Here is an 18,180-nt window from a genome sequence, read left to right as displayed (position 1 = left end):
TTTTTTTTTTTTTTTTTTTGAATGAATCATGCTAATTTCCGGACGTTGGAGCCCCTTATAAAGCGGGGACCCTAAGCTATAGCTTGCTTAGCTTGTACGTAAATCCAGGCCTGGGTCTAGGCGATATGCGAGTTACAGACATCCAGAGATCCTGACAGACAGACTCTCAGCTTTGTATTTGGTAAAGATTTCTGCTCTCTACGCCTCCTTCTAAATTCTCTTTCCCCAGGGGGGAGAGCTCCTCCCCAGATTGAGGACCACAGGAGTAGAATATAAAAGCTTTTTGCTATCGTTTCCATGTAATTATGTCCTCGAAGGTGTGGACTAGAACTGATGTGTTAGATTAGGGGCGACTAGGTGGCAAATGATACCAATATTTTGAGTCGCCATTTTTTGCCATTGACGTGGCGAGCGACAATCTTCATGTTTATGAGACATCCGCACCATTGTAAATGGACCACTTGAGAAAGTCTGCGGAATTTTTAGAAAAGGTGACGGTTCTTGAAATTCGTGAAGTGAGATTTCGTGAGTGAGATTTCGTGAAATCACGTTTTCCTTACCTTGAGAGAGAGGAGAACTATAAAAGCTTGTATGGTTGTCACTAACAGCAATACTCTCCAGTTGCCATTTTTTGCTATTGACGTGGCGAGCGACAATCTTCATGTTTATGGGACATCCGCACAATTGTAAATGGACCGCTTGAGAAAGTCTGCGGAGTTTTTAGAAAAGGTGGCGGTTCTTGAAGTTCGTGAAGTGAGATTTCGTGAGTGAGATTTCGTGAGTGAGATTTCGTGAAGTGAGATTTCGTGAAGTGAGATTTCGTGAAGTGAGATTTCGTGAAGTGAGATTTCGTGAAGTCACGTTTTCCTTACCTTGAGAGAGAGGAGAACTATGAAAGCTGGTATGGCTGTCACTAACAGCAATACTCTCCAGTCGTTCAGAGTGGCCATGACGGCCCAATTAGCAAGTGCTATCGCCACAGTACCCACAGACCAGTAAAACTAAAATTAAGAAAGGAAAAAAAAGACAGGAAGTTTAACTGATTTTTATTTTGTATAAATGACTAGTAATGTTAATCAATTGGAAAGAAAATACTTATATTTATTTCCAAGCATAGAAACTATAAAAAGTAACTTCTGTTTTACTACACTGTAAAAACGATTCAGAAACGTTCCTGGAAAATAATAGGCAGCTGATGTGCCCAATTTCTTCCAGTAACATATCTCGGAAGAATCAGGAACGTTTTCCGCTAAAAGTCAGTAACCTTTCTGAAATGAGTCTTGAAACTTTCTGAAGAAATGCGAAATCTCCCCTGTTAAAGCCAGTCATGTCTCTAGAACCTTCTAGAAAGATTAAGTAGGTTCAGTGTTATTGATTAGAACCTTCCTGATTTACCAAGAAAGCTCCATAAAAATCAGACTCCATAAAAATCAGAGCGACCACGGCCAAAGCTGCGCAAGAGGGAACCATCCATATCCCTTGCCTGCAATTTCTACCTTGCAAAGCTGTAACTATCCATTGACTTTTTCGCTCTCATTAGGAGCTTAGTCAACCTGGACTGGCCATAAGCAACCTTAGGCCGATACAGTTAATAAACACGCTCATTCAATCTTTAAACTGGTTGCTAAAAATAATTTCCACAACAGTGAAAAGTCTGCACGCGTGCAACTTGTAGCGCTTCAGGAAACTTTTTTGTGAAGATACTTGTTTTTACGGGGAAATAGATGAAATCCTGAGACGTTCCACGGAAATAACCAGTAACGTTTCCGAATTTTTTTACAGTGTACGGAAGAACGTTTTGTTAAAAGTACATAATACAATGCAACTTTTAGAAGCTCAAATTTTAGGCAAAAGAGAAGTACTTTACGTAAAAATTAAGAGTTTATTTATTTTGAAGATGCGTGAGCTGCATCCTTTTTTTTTCTCAAATGTTTTCACTATGTTTTTCTCAAATACATTGTAAAAAATAAAAACAAGGAAAATAAAGTATTTAAAAAAAAAAACTGTTTTAAAACCCAAATTCTTAATTTGTCGTAACATTTTCATCTTTTCGAACTTATGATTTTGCAAAATTTTAGTGTATTGAAGGTGAAAGGATAAAATTCAGCGAAAAAAAATTGTAATTCAAATAAACCACGAAAGCTAACAAAAGCCCGAATAAACCTTGCATTTAAACCATTGCACCCTTGCGTTCCAATAATTACTTATTGGAACGAGAAACAAAGTGATGAAACAAAAATGATTTTTGATCATCCTTCATCGTAAATAGCTGGGAATCAGCTGTAAATTTCAGCAATTAATTAAACTACTATGTACAATATTTTCATACATTTTGTATACATTTTGTATATGATAAGAGCATTCCTTTCAAAAATATCAATTTTGTTTCTTGTTTGTATGTTTTCGGCTCATACCAAACAGAGTTTTCCGTCCTGGCGTACCAAAGTTTCAGAAAACTTGACAGCGTACAAGAAAGTCATTATACTAAAATTTGAAGCGAAAGTTTTGAAAATTTCATAAAAGTAATTTCTCACCGCACATGCGAAAATATAGCAATTAATAACTTTAAAAATAAATAAAAGCATTTCCAGTTGAAAATCATAGAAACTTAAAAATATATCAGCGATCTAATGACCTGCATTTTAATTATTCTCGGACAGGCGAAACATCGTCATGTTCTTAAATAATGTTTTTATCACGAACCACGCTGAACGACGTGAGGCAAGTGTTGCAAATTTGTGAGCGATTTATTATTTACTAGTGGTACCCGCACGGCTTTGCCCGTAATAGAAAAATTAAAAGGTCTTTTGGTTCACCTGTATATTTACAGTGTATGGTGAATTTTCTCGCCAACTGGCTTCTACCCATGTTACGGTTCCACGTTATGATAATTTCGTATCTCGCCAATTGGCTTGTGCTCATGTTACGGTTCCACGTTATGATAATTTCGTTATTTACTCGTCCATCTTATGATAGTTTTGTTCTTAAAAATGGAATAGAAAAAGAACCACATCGAATTTTCGAAATATCGCTTCGAGGTGCACACCCCCATGCTACAAACTAACTTTGTGCCAAATTTCATGCAAATCGGCCGAAAGGTCTAGGCGCTATGCGCGTCACAGAGATCCAGACATCCTCCGGATATCCAGACATCCAGACAGATAGACTTTCAGCTTTATTATTAGTAAAGATAGCAATGTAAATTTCAATTTCGTCTATTTATGAATATCTAGAAATTCATTACTTACGGCCAAGTAGTATCCACCAAATGCCCGAGATTTAGGTGGCATATATTCTGCGCTCAGTGTTAGTCTGAAAACAAATCGAAGTCATATTGTTAAAAAAATGTGATATTAAAAGTAGTAAAGAACCTATTTATTTTTAAGGGGGCAAATGAATTCACTTAAATGACTTAAGTTTGAGAAATCTTTTAATCAAGTATGAGTTAAAGAGTGATCATGCAAAATTACCGTAACTAAGCGTTTAAAGTTAAATGACGAAATAACAATGTACGTAGAGCATGCAATCCGAAAGAAGTTGAAAAAAAAAAAGGTAAACATGTTAATAAAAATGATTCGGAGGTACAGCGGACTCTCTCTATCTGAACACTGCCTAATGTGAACACCCCGATATTCTGAACATATTTTGATGATCCCGGCGAAACTCCATAGACTTAACGTAGGCTGACCTGTCTGTACTCTGAACACTCTATAATATGAACACCCCAGTACTATGAACGCTGTTTTTAACCCCGTTCAATTATTACCTCTCTATATTCTGAGCATGTTCACAATCGGTGTTAGGGGATTCCTATGAATCAAACTGTGAAACATGAAACACCATTTAATTTTATCGAGGAAGAAGAAAGATTTGTGGATATTGCTTGATTAAAAAGAAAGAAATGTAACAGTTCATGTCCTACTGAGTTTAATCAGATATTGCACTAGCAATAGAATACATATGCATTAATACAATAGAATACATTCGCATGCATTTCCAGTATCCCTGTATAATGAGCATCCCTCTACTTTGAGCACTTTTGGTCGGTCCTATGAGTGTGTTCAGAATAGAGAGAGTCCACTGTATATCCATCCCATCTCTCACATCTATTTTCGTTTAAAATTAAACAATAAAACAATGTACAAAACATCCGATCAAAAAGAAATTGAAAAAAAAATATTAATTTGAATTTTTGGCATCTTGAATTCAAATTATGTTTTTCGCAATCACGAGCGTATGTGTGTATGAATGTGAGTGTGTGTTTGTGTAGGCGCATGTGTGTGGGTGCGTGTGTGTGTATGTATGTATGCATGTGCGTGCGTGTTGTGTATGCAGTGCTATGTAAGTACGCGCATGTGCGTGTAGGCGTTCGCGCGTGTGTGTATGTAGGCATATGTGTTTGTGTCTGTGTGCAGGCATGAGTGTGTGTATGTGTGTGTGTAGGAGTGTGTGTTTGTGTCTGTGTGCAGGCACGAGTGTGTGTATGTGTGTGTAGGTGCGTGTATGTATGCGTGTAAGTGTAGGATATTGACTCAGGAGACTGTTTTCGCTAGAGGAGCAGCATCGTGAGGCGGCCGGTCGACGGTGGTGCTGCAGAGGGTGCTGGTGGGAAAATAAAATGATAGCACATCAAAACCGTCAAGTGAGAACAATAAGCAATTGTGATTGCTCAAAAAAAGGGAACAATAAAAAAGAATAGAAGCAACGGTGATATCGACTGCATATAGCACCAATAAGAAATAAACAGAAATAGGGGAGGGGGGCAATAAAAATAAGCACTCTATTCATATAGGCAGGAAAAAAACATGATAATATAAAATGATAAAGAATAAATCTTACTGGCCATGCCAAAATGGACCACGTGATCTCTATCTGCCAATCGCAAAGGCCGTCAATAGATTTTAGGGGAAAAAAGCGTCAGCAAGCCAGTGATTTGAAATTTTTCCAAGGGCGGGGGGTGGGGGGAGAGGGGTCAAAGGGTATTTTTCTCAACGTATATTATCGTCAGGGTTAGGACAAAGTGAGGGTGTAAAAAATATCTTGATTACTCAAAAAAAATTACATCGTTTCTTAAATTGTGTTCCGTGGGACTCAGGGATTCCGTTGAGATCAATCAAGGATTCAACGAAACCCTCATTCTTTATTTCCCTTTCTTTTTAGAAAACTTGAAAAATCCATCAAAACAGTGAATTTTAAAACTTTAAACTTTAATGGTTTGCTTGTGTCTGAAAAATTTTGTTTTCAAATTTTATCTTTTGTTAATTTTTAGAATTATGTTTTAACGTCAAAAAAAAATTATTTGAAATAGTTTTCACTTTGACCATACATAAAAAACAGCGGTTCTGCGAAAAAACTGGTTATTTAAAAGGGTTCCATTCATTAAAAAAATTAAGAAACGCTGTCCTAACATGAAGCAGGAAGGTAAAATAGAACCCATTCTCACCCTTGGCCGATCCCTCCCATGGCGAAACCCGTCATTCCCCTGAAGATGACCATCCACGTATAGGACGGAGATGCAGCGCTCACCGCTCCGAAGACGAACAGCATGATCATGGATGCCAGCAGAGACTGAAAATAACACAAAGGGAGATTGCTCATATATGGAGTAAAGTGGCTCAGCATTGATTTTTTTTTAAAACTCTAAAATGAAAGTGCGTAAAAAAAAAAAAAACAATAAGATGAAATGCTTACTACTCTGCGTCCATATATATCAGCCGCTGCTCCAAATATTGGGCATCCAATCATCATTCCTGCAAACACTATCTGAAATTTAAGTATACATACATAAATGTTCAGTTACTGAAGCCATCGATGGTTAGAACAAACGCGGATTAATAAATACGGTATACGCCCAAAATGTCGCTGGTCAAAAATGTCGCTGGCCCAAAATGTCGCCGATCCAAAATGTCGCTGGCCCAAAATGTCGCCGGGACAAAATGTCGCCGGGCCAAAATGTCGTCGGGACATAATGTCGCCAGTCCAAAATGTTGCCGGTCCGAAATGTCGCCGGTCTGAAATGTCGCCTGGCCATTATTGTATGCGTAAACATACGTGAGGATGGTCCAACGGAATGCTCTTTCTTGTTTAATATGACCGCTATATTTCAAGATGTAATGCAAGGATTCAGACAAAAGAATTGGTATGGAAGTAAAACTAAATGGAAACAGGAACTATTTGTTTTAAAATGATTTTTTTAATTATTTGCGCGAGTCATAGTTAGTGTACTTAAGTAAACATTAAATTTAAATATTTCCCTTAGATCGTCTCAAGATCAGGCAAGAGAGAAAGAGAGCGATTGAGCAAGATATCAAAAAAAAAAAAAAAAAAAAAAATCTAAATTAGTAAAATTTGACTCTTTTTCTGTAGAATTTCATTACTATGGGTATTAAAAACTGAATTAGCATTCTTTCACAATTTATGTAGCAAAAATTTGCTACTCGAAAGATCGTTCCTTCCAAGTACAATTTATTCGTTTATTTATTACTAGAAAGTCGCCCGTCAAAGTATGACGGGTGAACTTTTGCTTCTAAATTTGAACGAAGCCATTGCCTCTTTAGTGATATTTTGAAATGGATAACCTAACTCCAATAGATTAACCCTAAACTTCAGTAGGTAGCGTTCATTGTTGACCATTCGTTCGTTTCTTCATTCCCCTGAAATAACACAGTCTTACCAGTAAAACTGAAGTTGCCGGACCGAGTTCAGCCTTTTCCTGAATGTTAAACATTAAAGAAACATAATATCAAATTATCATGCCGTGGCGCGAGTTTCATTGCTGAAACTCACGGGTTACTCGATCATTGGCTATTATTTATATGAGGATTATTATCATTAATATAGTTTTCCTTTTAAACTACAAAACCATGTATAGAGCTAGAATAATAACCTTTTTGAAGCCCATTTTAATATGAAGTCTAATTCTTTTTCACGTTTCTTGCGATTTCATTGTTGACTGGGTCGGAAAAAAGACAACGAATTCAAATTAGCATCTCTTGCCATTTTCGACTGGTATTTGTTAACAAATAAAGCATTTTTAATTGATTTCAGCATATATGCAAAGCTTTTAAAGGAATTTTCAACTGCAGGGTAGAAGAATCGAATGTTGGGTACCCTTTGTTTTTGTCATTTACAACAAACGTGATAAAGAAAAAACAATAATAATACACGTGAAATGAAAATATAGAAACTTGATATTAGGATCATTTTAGTTTGAAACCTTAAACAAAGTTTTAGCAGTAATTTTTTTTCCTAAATTCTGACAATAACAATTTAAAACCAATGGTAGAACAAGAACAATTTTATAGAAAAAGGCTACGCGCTCAAAGTCAGAGTCGAACTGAGTGTGGAGTAAAAGCATCGGAGTCGGGAGTCAAAAGTTTGAAATTCCAAGAGTCAGTTTATCATTTTCCTTCAAAGGGTGCAGGTTTGCCAGCTCTAGCGCAGCTCACTGTAAAAAAAAAAAAAATCCGAAACGTTACTGATTATTTCCGTGGAATAATTCGGGATTTCACAGGTTTTTATCCACTTCCTGAGAAAATCAAGTATCTTTGTCAAAAAGTTTCCTAAATTGTTAAAACTTGCACAAGTGCAGACTACTCACTGTTGTGAAAAATACTTAAAGCTACCAGTTTAAAGGTTAACTGAGCATATTTAATAAGTTTACTGGCTTCAGCTGGATTACGGCTCGTCCAGATTGACAAAGAGCTCCCAATAAGAGCTAATAGGTATCTGGATTCAGTAACTTTGCAAGAACTACTTTCCGGTTAGATACGTGGTACTTGTCTGCAATTCTATCTTAGCTTTGGTCATGTTTCCAATAATGCTTTAGGCACTGTCTTGGAAAAGCAGGAAGGTGTCAAACTATTATATTAAACTTATTAAAGTTTTCTCTAAAGGTTCCAAAGATACGAATGGCTTTAATTGGGGGAATGACTGAATTCTTCAGAAAGATGCCAGAATATTTTCATAAAGGTTACTGAGTTTTAGCGAAAATCAAGCCTGTTATTTGCACGATATGTTACTTGCAGATATTCGACACATTAGAAGCTCATTATTTTCCAGCAGCGCTGAATTTTTTTTACAGTGTTAGAAAAGATATCTATCTGATTTTGGGGTGAAGGAGTTGGAATCGAAGGCTCCAAAACTCTCAGGTCAAGAGTCAATCATTTTCCCTCCAACCCTGTAGCACTGATATATAAAATAGTCCTCCCCTCTCTCTCTTTCTCTTTTGAGTGAGATATTTAAATTTAGTTTATTTTTCATCGTGTATTTATTTACACTGACTTACGCAAACGATGACAAAAATCAACTTAGAACGGAACCTGTTTTTGTTTAGTGTCACTTACACACCAACTTTTTTTTATGAATCCTTGCATTTCTTCTTGAGATATAACAGTCATATAAAACGAGGAAAATTATTCTGTGCGTTATCCCTGTGGGATGATCGAAGGCCCAAAAATAAATAAGCAAGTCTCCATTTAAGATATACCTGCAGACCAAATTTTGTTTGAGTTCTTGTATTACTTCTTCAGATATATCAGTCACAAATAATGAAAAAGAAAGGAAAAACATTCTGGATTGCTCCACCCCCTGGTGTTATTGGATCGACATCTGTCCACCTGCTGCATCCTAACATTTTATTTGATTCCGGTCATCATTTTTTGAGAACTGTCAGTCATGCAAATCGATGAAGAAAAGTTCAAAACAATGTAGCGAACGTCAGAACTGAACGTCGTCAGAACTTTTTAACAGTTGATAGATAGCGAGTCACAAGAAATAAGATAACGTAAAAAATGAAAAGTGCGTTTGCTTGTACTCTATATTTATTTGCTGAAAAACAGCCAAGAGTTACGAATCAAAACGGGAGAAAGATTTTAGAATTTATCAAGAAAAACTCATTTCTCTCAGTCCCATTTTCAACGGAGACATTCATTTAAGGCAGTTACCATGTATTCGCAAATTTGATGTTTAACAGAATTGTTGTACAGTTACATTTTTCTTACCGTCTGAATGAGCGAATTTTGAACCGGCGACATTTTGGACCGGCGACATTTTGACTCGACGACATTTTGGACCGGCGACATTTTGGACCGGCGACATTTTGACTCGACGACATTTTGGACCAGCGACATTTTGGGCCGACGACATTTTGGACTGGCGACATTTTGGGCCGGCGACATTTTGGACCGGCGACATTTTGGCCGGGACATTTTGGCCGCGACATTTTGTCTCGCGACATTTCGGTGGCGACATTTTGACCCCAAACCAATAAATACACCCAAACCTGTTTTTGTGCGGTCTTTTTTTTTTTTTTTTTTGCGATTTTTTTTTTTTTTTTTTTTTGAGCAATTACGATTGCTTATTGTTCTCATTTAACTGTTTTGAAATCCTATGATTTTATTTTCCCACCGCCTCTCTCTGCAGTCACCACCGTCGCGTCGACCGGCCTCACGATGCTGCTCCTCCTGCGAAAACCGTCTCCAGGTTGCGTCCATATCCTACACACACACATATACACACTCATGCCTTCGCACAGACACAAACACACTCCTGCACACACACACACATACACGCACTCATGCCTGCACACAGACACAAACACATTGCCTACGTACACACACACACACGAACGCCTACACACACGCGCGTACACCCACAGCACTGCATACACAACACGCACACACATGCATACATACACACACACACACGCACCCACACACATGCGTCTACACAAACGCACACGCGCATTCATACACACTCACGCTCGTGATTGCGAAAAACATAATTTGAATTCAAGATGCCAAAAATTAAAATTAATATAATTTTTTTTTTTTTTGTGCGGTACATGAAAATTTCAATTAGATTGGGACTCAATTGACGAAATTATTTTTAAAACGAGTACGAGGTAGTATATTAAAGTGACGACATAGTTATCCCGATGGGAAGTCGCTGTGACCTCCCAAAAAACTCCTTATTCGGAAAATTTTGTCCGAATGCTCAGCAAAATTATCCTTACTTGGTTTACTTTGATTTGTTTTCAAGATAGGCAATTCCTAGTTATTTTGTGTAAGTTTTTGGGTTATTTTGTAAGTGAGACGTTTTTGTGCGGTCCCTACTCGCCATAAGCACAGGACTGTTTATTCTCCTCAAAGATGACGTACTCCGATTTCAGCGCCATTAATTGGCATGTTGCACTTTTATTGAGCAATTCTTATTCGGCAACACATTCAAATTTTACACAGTTTGACTTATTTTTGAGAGAGTTATCGCTATTTTTGTGATTTTTCCTTAGTTTATGATAATCAGTATATTAGATATAGAAGAAAGTAAAAATTTGCTGCACGTCTTTCGCTTATTTCAATGTGACTCTGCTTAGTTTAGAGGCTAATTCACATCTGTTGCGGCAAATTGGCATCCCTGAAAAATTATTTTAAAAATAATTTTGAAATTAATTTAAAATATGGTAAAATTTTTATCGTTACCGTTGTCAGAAGTGAAGAACTCCAGTGATACATAGTCCATTCGCACGCCAAGTACATTCCAAGCACTGACTGTATGAGGACTTCACATGCATCGGCAAACTGAAAAGAAAATTCATGTATAGAGTCAAGGGGGGAAACATCGGAACACTTATTTAATCGACCATAATACTTACTAGGAAAGAAAGAAAGGTGTCATCCCACAAGGATCAGACTTCTTTAAAACTAGAAAATCGTCCGTCAAGATATGATGGGTGAAAATTGCTTCTACATTTGAATAAAACCATTGCCTGTTTGATGATATTTTCATAGTTGAAATTTTAACCCTAACTCCAGTGGATTAACCCTAAACTCCAGTAGGTAGAGTTCATTGTTGGCCACTTTTTCGTTTCATCATTCCCCTGAAATGACACAGTCTTCCCAGTAAAACAGTTAAGTTACCGGATCGAGTTCAGCCTTGTCACAATAATGCATTTCCCTACACGTAAAACATTACCAAAACATATAATCAAATGATCATACCGTGGAGCGAGTTTCATTGTTGGTGACGTCAGGAACGTTACTCGTTCATTGGCTATTATATATATTATGAGGATAGTATTTTTACTTTAGAATCAATTAAGAGTTCTAAAAATGCAAATATTCTTCCTGTTTCACATGCACATTAAGCGTTTATAATAGTCACGTCAGTTAGAACATAAAGCATTCAAAGTGGCAATATAAATAATGTGTATTTGTGTACGAATTTTTTCAGCGTTAACACTTGAATTTTATTCGGTTGTAAAAATGTCAAGGAAGCATTGAACTTACCCATCCCATTCCCGCCAGAAACAACACGAAATGCTGAAATTTCCCAAATCCCACTTTTCGGACTGCATCGTCAATGGTATACACTTTCGTCATTTCACCTGAAAGAAAGAAAAACAAATACTGATTTTAATTCATTGAACGGAGACGTTTACTAGATAATAATTCAAAACAATGCATATTGTGTAAATTTAAAAGAATTTCAATTGACTTCTTTTGCCTAATGATATTTAGGTTTTGTTACGAAACATCGCCAAGGCATCAAACGTCGAGCAAATTTCAGTTCAACACCTTAGAATACAATCTCATACTAACCAGGGAACCACAGGAGTAGTGCAATAGTAAAAAAGTTTAAATAGAATCGATTGAGCATAATGAGACTTTTTTGACGCAAAATGCTTTTAAAATTTCGGAAACGACCCCATTATAGATACCATAAATTCACCCTCCTTGCATGTGGCAAGACATTCACCTGCAAAGCGCGTGGAAGGTGTGTTCCATTTCTAGTTGAAACTCGCTAAATTCGTTGACTTTTCCAAAAACTTCGGCTGACTTTAAGACTCCCCATTTCGATAACGGAGACACAAGGGTAAAAAATTTATGCGTCCAAAAACACGTCTTACTATGCACTTTCGATTGCTGTTTATTATTTTTACTTTCTTCTATATCTAATATATAGAAGAAAGTATTGGATTCGTGCAAATTTTCGAATTTCGAATTTTGACGGATTCGAACGTTTTGAGGTGTGCTGAGTCCATTTCGACTATTTTTGGAAAATGTCTGTCTGTCTGTGTGTGTGTGTGTATGTATGTGTGTGTGTATGTATGTATGTGTGTGTGTAAGTATGTGTGTCACGTCTGTGTGTGACCAGTTTTTTGTGGCCGCTCTACAGCAAAAACTACCGCATGAAATCGAACGAAATTTGGTACACATATGTGCCCGTATGTGAACTTGTGCCCATTGGTTTTTGGCGCGAATTCCTCCAAGGGGGGTGGAGCAATGGGACGTTTTTTGAGTTACGCGTGCTTGCTATTCCTCAGGAAGTAACTGGCGGAATCAAACAAAATTTGGTCCATATGTTGCCATTAACAGGAACAGGTGCTGATTCAATTTTGGTGTCAATAACTCAAACGGGGGTTGAGCTATAGAACGTTTTTTTGTCGTCAATTGTGACTGCTGTATCTCAAGAAATAATGAACGGAATGAAAGAAAAATTTATCGGCAAGTAGCCCTTAGTGGGTATAAGAGCTGATTTTATTTTGGTGTCAACAGCTAACTAGTATGTTGTGGCCATCACGAAACTTTCTTCTATAATTTTCTTTTTTTTTTTTTCTGATCCCTCCCCATGCTTGACGAGGAAGAAATATTCCCAACAAAAACAAAATTACACATGCAAAAACTTGACGACCATCCCAATGTCTGAATTATTGCAAAAGCAAAGCAAAGAGTGAAAAATTGAAAGTTATTTTAAAAGCCTTGCTTGAATTAATTACATATATTTCATTTGTTAACAAACATAAGATGGCAACAGTTAAAAATTTTAAATCATTGAGATAATATTTCCGATCATTTCCATACAATTACTAGTATGTTGTGGCCATCACGAAACTTTCTTCTATATTTTTCTTTTTTTTCTGATCCCTCCCCATGCTTGACGAGGAAGCAATATTCCCAACAAAAACAAAATTACACATGCAAAAACTTGACGACCATCCTAATGTCTGAATTATTGCAAAAGCAAAGCAAAGAGCGAAAATTGAAAGTTATTTTAAAAGCCTTGCTTGAATTAATTACAAATATTTTATTTGTTGACAAACATAAGATGGCAACAGTTAAAAATTTTAAATCATTGAGATAATATTTCCTATCATTTCCATACAATTAAAATCACGAGAAATACGCAGACAATCTATTACGATTTATCTTTCTTATTGTTGCATTAATAAAAATATTTTTATTCGCAAAAAAAAAAAAAAAAAAAAAAAAAAAAAAAAATCAACACCTCTTGGAACGATCGGCGTCAAAATTGAACCAAAGCCTGTTTACAAATGGATTCACATATATTCCAAATTTCAACCAGAACGTAGCATTACTTCTTGAGATAGGGCACTCAAAATGGAAAAAAAGAACGGGTGATTGCGCTACCCCCTTTTTAGCTGTTGACACAAAAATAAAATCAGTTCTTATACCCACTAAGGGCTACTTGCCGATAAATTTTTCTTTCATTCCGTTCATTATTTCTTGAGATACAGCAGTCACAATTGACGACAAAAAACGTTCTATAGCTCAACCCCCGTTTGAGTTATTGACACCAAAATTGAATCAGCACCTGTTCCTGTTAATACCAACATATGGACCAAATTTTGTTTGATTCCGCCAGTTACTTCCTGAGGAATAGCAAGCACGCGTAACTCGAAAAACGTCCCATTGCTCCACCCCCCTTGGAGGAATTCGCGCCAAAAACTAATGGGCACAAGTTCACATAGGGGCACATATGTGTACTAAATTTCGTTCGATTTCATGCGGTAGTTTTTGTTGTAGAGCGGCCACAAAAAACTGGTCACACACAGACGTGACACACATACATACACACACACACACACACACACACACACACATACATACACACACACAGACAGACAGACATTTTCCAAAAATGGTCGAAATGAACTCAGCACACCTCAAAACGTTCGAATCCGTCAAAATTCGAAATTCGAAAATTTGCACGAATCCAATACTTTCTTCTATATATTAGATATAGAAGAAAGTAAAAAGGGGGTAGCGCAATCGCCCGTTCTTTTTACTTTCTTCTATATCTAATATATAGAAGAAAGTATTGGATTCGTGCAAATTTTCGAATTTCGAATTTTGACGGATTCGAACGTTTTGAGGTGTGCTGAGTCCATTTCGACTATTTTTGGAAAATGTCTGTCTGTCTGTGTGTGTGTATATGTGTGTGTATGTATGTGTGTATGTGTGTGTGTCACGTCTGTGTGTGACCAGTTTTTTGTGGCCGCTCTACAGCAAAAACTATCGCATAAAATTGAACGAAATTTGGTACACATATGTGACCCTATGTGAACTTGTGCCCATTGGTTTTTGGCGCGAATTCCTCCAAGGGGGGTGGAGCAATGGGACGTTTTTTGAGTTATGCGTGATTGCTATTCCTCAGGAAGTAACTGGCGGAATCAAACAAAATTTGGTCCATATGTTGCCCCTAACTGGAGCAGGTGCTGATTCAATTTTGGTGTCAATAGCTTAAACGGGGGTTGAGTTATAGAACGTTTTTTGTCGTGAATTGTGACTGCTGTATCTCAAGAAATAACGAACGGAATCAAACAAAAAATTTTTGACAAGTAGCCCTTAGTGGGTATAAGAGCTGATTTTATTCTGGTGTCAACAGCTAAAAAGGGGGTAGCGCAATCGCCCGTTCTTTTTTTTTCCATTGTGAGTGCCCTATCTCAAGAAGTAATGCTACGCTCTGTTTGAAATTTGGAATATATGTGAATCCATACGTAAACAGGCTTTGGTTCAATTTTGACTCCAATTGCTCCAAGAGGTGTTGATTTTTTTTTTTTTTTTTGCGAATAAAAATAGTTTTATTAATGCAACAATAAGAAAGATAAATCGTAATAGATTGTCGTCTGCGTATTTCTCGTGATTTTAATTGTATGGAAATGATCGGAAATATTATCTCAATGATTTAAAATTTTTAACTGTTGCCATCTTATGTTTTTTAATAAATAAAATATTTGTAATTAATTCACTTAAGGCTTTTAAAGTAACTTTCAATTTTCGCTCTTTGCTTTGCTTTTACAATAATTCAGACATTGGGATGGTCGTCAAGTTTTTGCATGTGTCATTTTGTTTTTGTTAGGAATATTGCTTCCTCGTCAAGCATGGGGAGGGATCAGAAAAAGGAAAAATATAGAAGAAAGTTTCGTGATGGCCACAACATACTAGTTATTATTTCATCATTAAGCCACAATCCTGGTAAGTAAATAAATAACTTATGTAAAACCGCTTTCTCTGTCCGCACAGTCTCGATGCAAGGAAAACAACTATTCCCCGTTACGGTGTTTGATTCCAGCTCTAGAGATTACACGAAGCGGTGACCTCCTAAAAGAATTTAATCACAAAAGTTCAAAAAATGGCTTGTTCGTAAACCAATTCATCAACACAGGAGAACCAGGCATTTATTATGCGTTCCCTGTTTTCATGCCTATTCTCAACTCCAGAGCTCGAATACGCTACCTTGCCGTGATTTATAAAATTGCCGAAAAAGGTAAAACATTGCGTTCCACGTGTTCCATTTTGGAAAAAACAAGCAGTTTGTTACGTGTATTTTTTTATTTGCATAATTCATCATTTGAAATCGTCACTCGCAACAGCGTAACATCAAAAATATCTGCTAAAAAGCTGTAAGTACACATTTTATTTATCTTTTTCTGAGTGAATTTGAATAAATATTAGTTCTTCATTTCGATGGAAAAAAAAAGGACTTAATAACATTCGCAACTCCAACGAACTATAGGGGGCACTGAAGTCACTGTCTAATGGCGGACTTAAAAACTAAAACAAACGCACATGGTAACGAAGAAAATGCTAAAAGTGTTGTGATTTTTGTTCGTACGCATGATTTTTTCGCTTTATTCTTTTTAAATTAATTTTCAAAGTCTTGTGGATATTCTGGCCCACGTAGAAAGAAATGAGAATTCAAGAAGCATTAATAAACGTCAAAGATTGATGCAAACTACGTAGTTCGTAGTTCTAAGCAGCTATTTCCACGATGTTGAATTCGATATTTATCAATTCTTGATAAAACTAAATAATAATTGTGGCCTGACAAGAATAACAATTAATGCTAGAAAATTCAATATGACATTACAAATTGTTATCGAAAGAAGATGATACTTTTTTGCCTTGCTTGGCTAGCGCTTATTGTTTTCCATTTGTAGCTGAGTTATTTCTCTCGAATTCCCGAATCGGTTAATTTAAAAATTTTCTGTTTCGATTTTTCTAATTTCTGAGTTACGATTTAATTGTGTCATGTTATGCAAATCATCAACAAAATTCTCACGGATATATGGTGGTAGTTTTCTTTTCAGTTGATTGACCATTATTTCTTTTCACTTATCGAATTCTGTAATCTTACTACCATTTTATTCCACTCATGATAAAAATTAAAAATGGTTTAACTAAAAACGCGAAATCTCACCAAGGCTACTTTGCTCGCACTATACTAAAACTATAACCCTAAACAAATTTGGCGGAACCTTTCAGCTGAGAATAAAAGGAATAAAGTAAATTCTTTCTCGGTTATTCATTTTGTTCTACGATAATATATTCAAGAAAATATTTTGCATACTGTCCATTCCAACTAAATGCTGCTGTAAAATATGGTAAGTTTAATTAATTTAAGATTAAAAAAAACCCCATATTCTTACAAATTCATACAAAACAGTAAAATTTTTTACCTTGTATAACGTTATCCATGTTTGTTAATCCAGAATTTTCGCTTTCACCAATTATTAAGGAAATAATGAAAACTAGCATTATTTTGAGAAGCTCGAGAATACTACTAAGGGACGAATTAATTTCTGTAGCTGAAAGCAAACTAAGACACATCGATTGCGTTAATAAATACTCAGAACAAACTGCCTGTGTTTACGTCGACAGACACACGTGGAACGCAACGTGGCAATGTTTTAGTTTCATTTGCAGTTTTGTAAATCACCGCAAGGTAGCGTATTCGAGCGCTGGAGCTCCGAATCGGCTGGAAACTAGGTTATGCTGAAAAATTACTGCTGTTCCTTAACCTAATTCCACACAATTGATTTAAATAACCTTGTTACTAAAGCATCTAAATGAAATGGACAGTATGCAAATAAATATTTTTGAAAATATTTACTGCAGAACGGATTGAAAAATCCAGGAAGGACGTTAAGAATTTGAGCAATAAAGAATAAAAGCTTGGAATTTTTATCGCTGAAATAGTGCGCCAAATTAATGCTATGGTTTTAGTATTGTATGAAAGAATAATGTGTCTTGACAAGATTTCGCTTATCAGTTAAATCATAAATTTCATTTTTTTTAATATTTTTTCCCATTTTGATTTCTCATCTCTTTCTACATGAGTCAGAATAACCAAAAAGCTTCGAAAAATCCTTTCAAAAGAATGAAGAACAAAAAAATCTATACGAAAAAAAAAAATTCTGTCACTTACTAAGCTTCGAAACAATTTATATGTTACGGCGTGCATTTGTTTTACCTTTTTCATCCGCCATTATACAGTGGCTGCAGCGACCCCTATAGTTGGTTGAAGTTGCGAATTGCAATATCTTTTCAAGACAGCAAACGTTGCAAAAATAAGAAATTACACTAAATTAATAAAACAAAATAAAAATAAAACAAGTAAATAAATATAAATAAATGGTATTTCTCCGTTTTGTACATCACTTGACATGTTTTTTTATTTTTGGAATTTTTAAAATGTTTGTCGCTGGTTGTAGTGAACAAAAAATTTCGTAGCTGGCGACATTCAATAATTTGGTAGAATTACGGTAACCGGGTCGCGGCGATAACTATTTAATTCTGGCAACCCGCTACCTCAACTTGGCGACGGAGCTATTTCGGCAACCCTACAACAAAGCTGATTTGCTATTCGCTTGGCCAATCGGCGATACAAAAAATTGTAATTGATTTGACTGAAAAATATATTTTTTCTTTTTATTCCGTAGAATTATTTTATTAATTTTCTGAAAGGTGATTTTTTTCTAAAAATTGGCAACATAAACAATATCTTTTCAATTTTTAGATCCTCGAAACATTTTATAAAATTTTACATCGTGGAATGTTTTTCACCCTTAACTATTTTAAGTTGTAGGTACCTACG

The 18,180-nt window shown here is 36.0% G+C and overlaps 1 protein-coding gene across 1 annotated transcript in view; it reads right to left on the bottom strand.

The window, feature by feature from the left end:
• The window catches only part of LOC129228631 (synaptic vesicle 2-related protein-like), a 40,142-nt gene extending 22,570 nt beyond the window's left edge, over positions 1-17,572 (bottom strand). Inside the window, exons 1-5 of the mRNA XM_054863313.1 lie at positions 17,557-17,572; positions 11,289-11,386; positions 5,444-5,568; positions 3,249-3,312; positions 873-1,001 (exon numbers count right to left, since the gene is read on the bottom strand). Coding sequence (XP_054719288.1) covers positions 873-1,001; positions 3,249-3,312; positions 5,444-5,568; positions 11,289-11,386; positions 17,557-17,572 — 432 coding nt within the window. The remainder of the gene's footprint in view (positions 1-872; positions 1,002-3,248; positions 3,313-5,443; positions 5,569-11,288; positions 11,387-17,556) is intronic.
• Positions 17,573-18,180: the final 608 nt, after the last annotated feature.

Source organism: Uloborus diversus, chromosome 8 (genome assembly GCF_026930045.1).
Source record: "Uloborus diversus isolate 005 chromosome 8, Udiv.v.3.1, whole genome shotgun sequence".
NCBI classification, from domain to species: Eukaryota; Metazoa; Arthropoda; class Arachnida; order Araneae; family Uloboridae; genus Uloborus; species Uloborus diversus.
The sequence above is the reverse complement of the archived record's forward strand: the minus strand, read 5'-3'. Positions and strand labels throughout refer to the sequence as shown.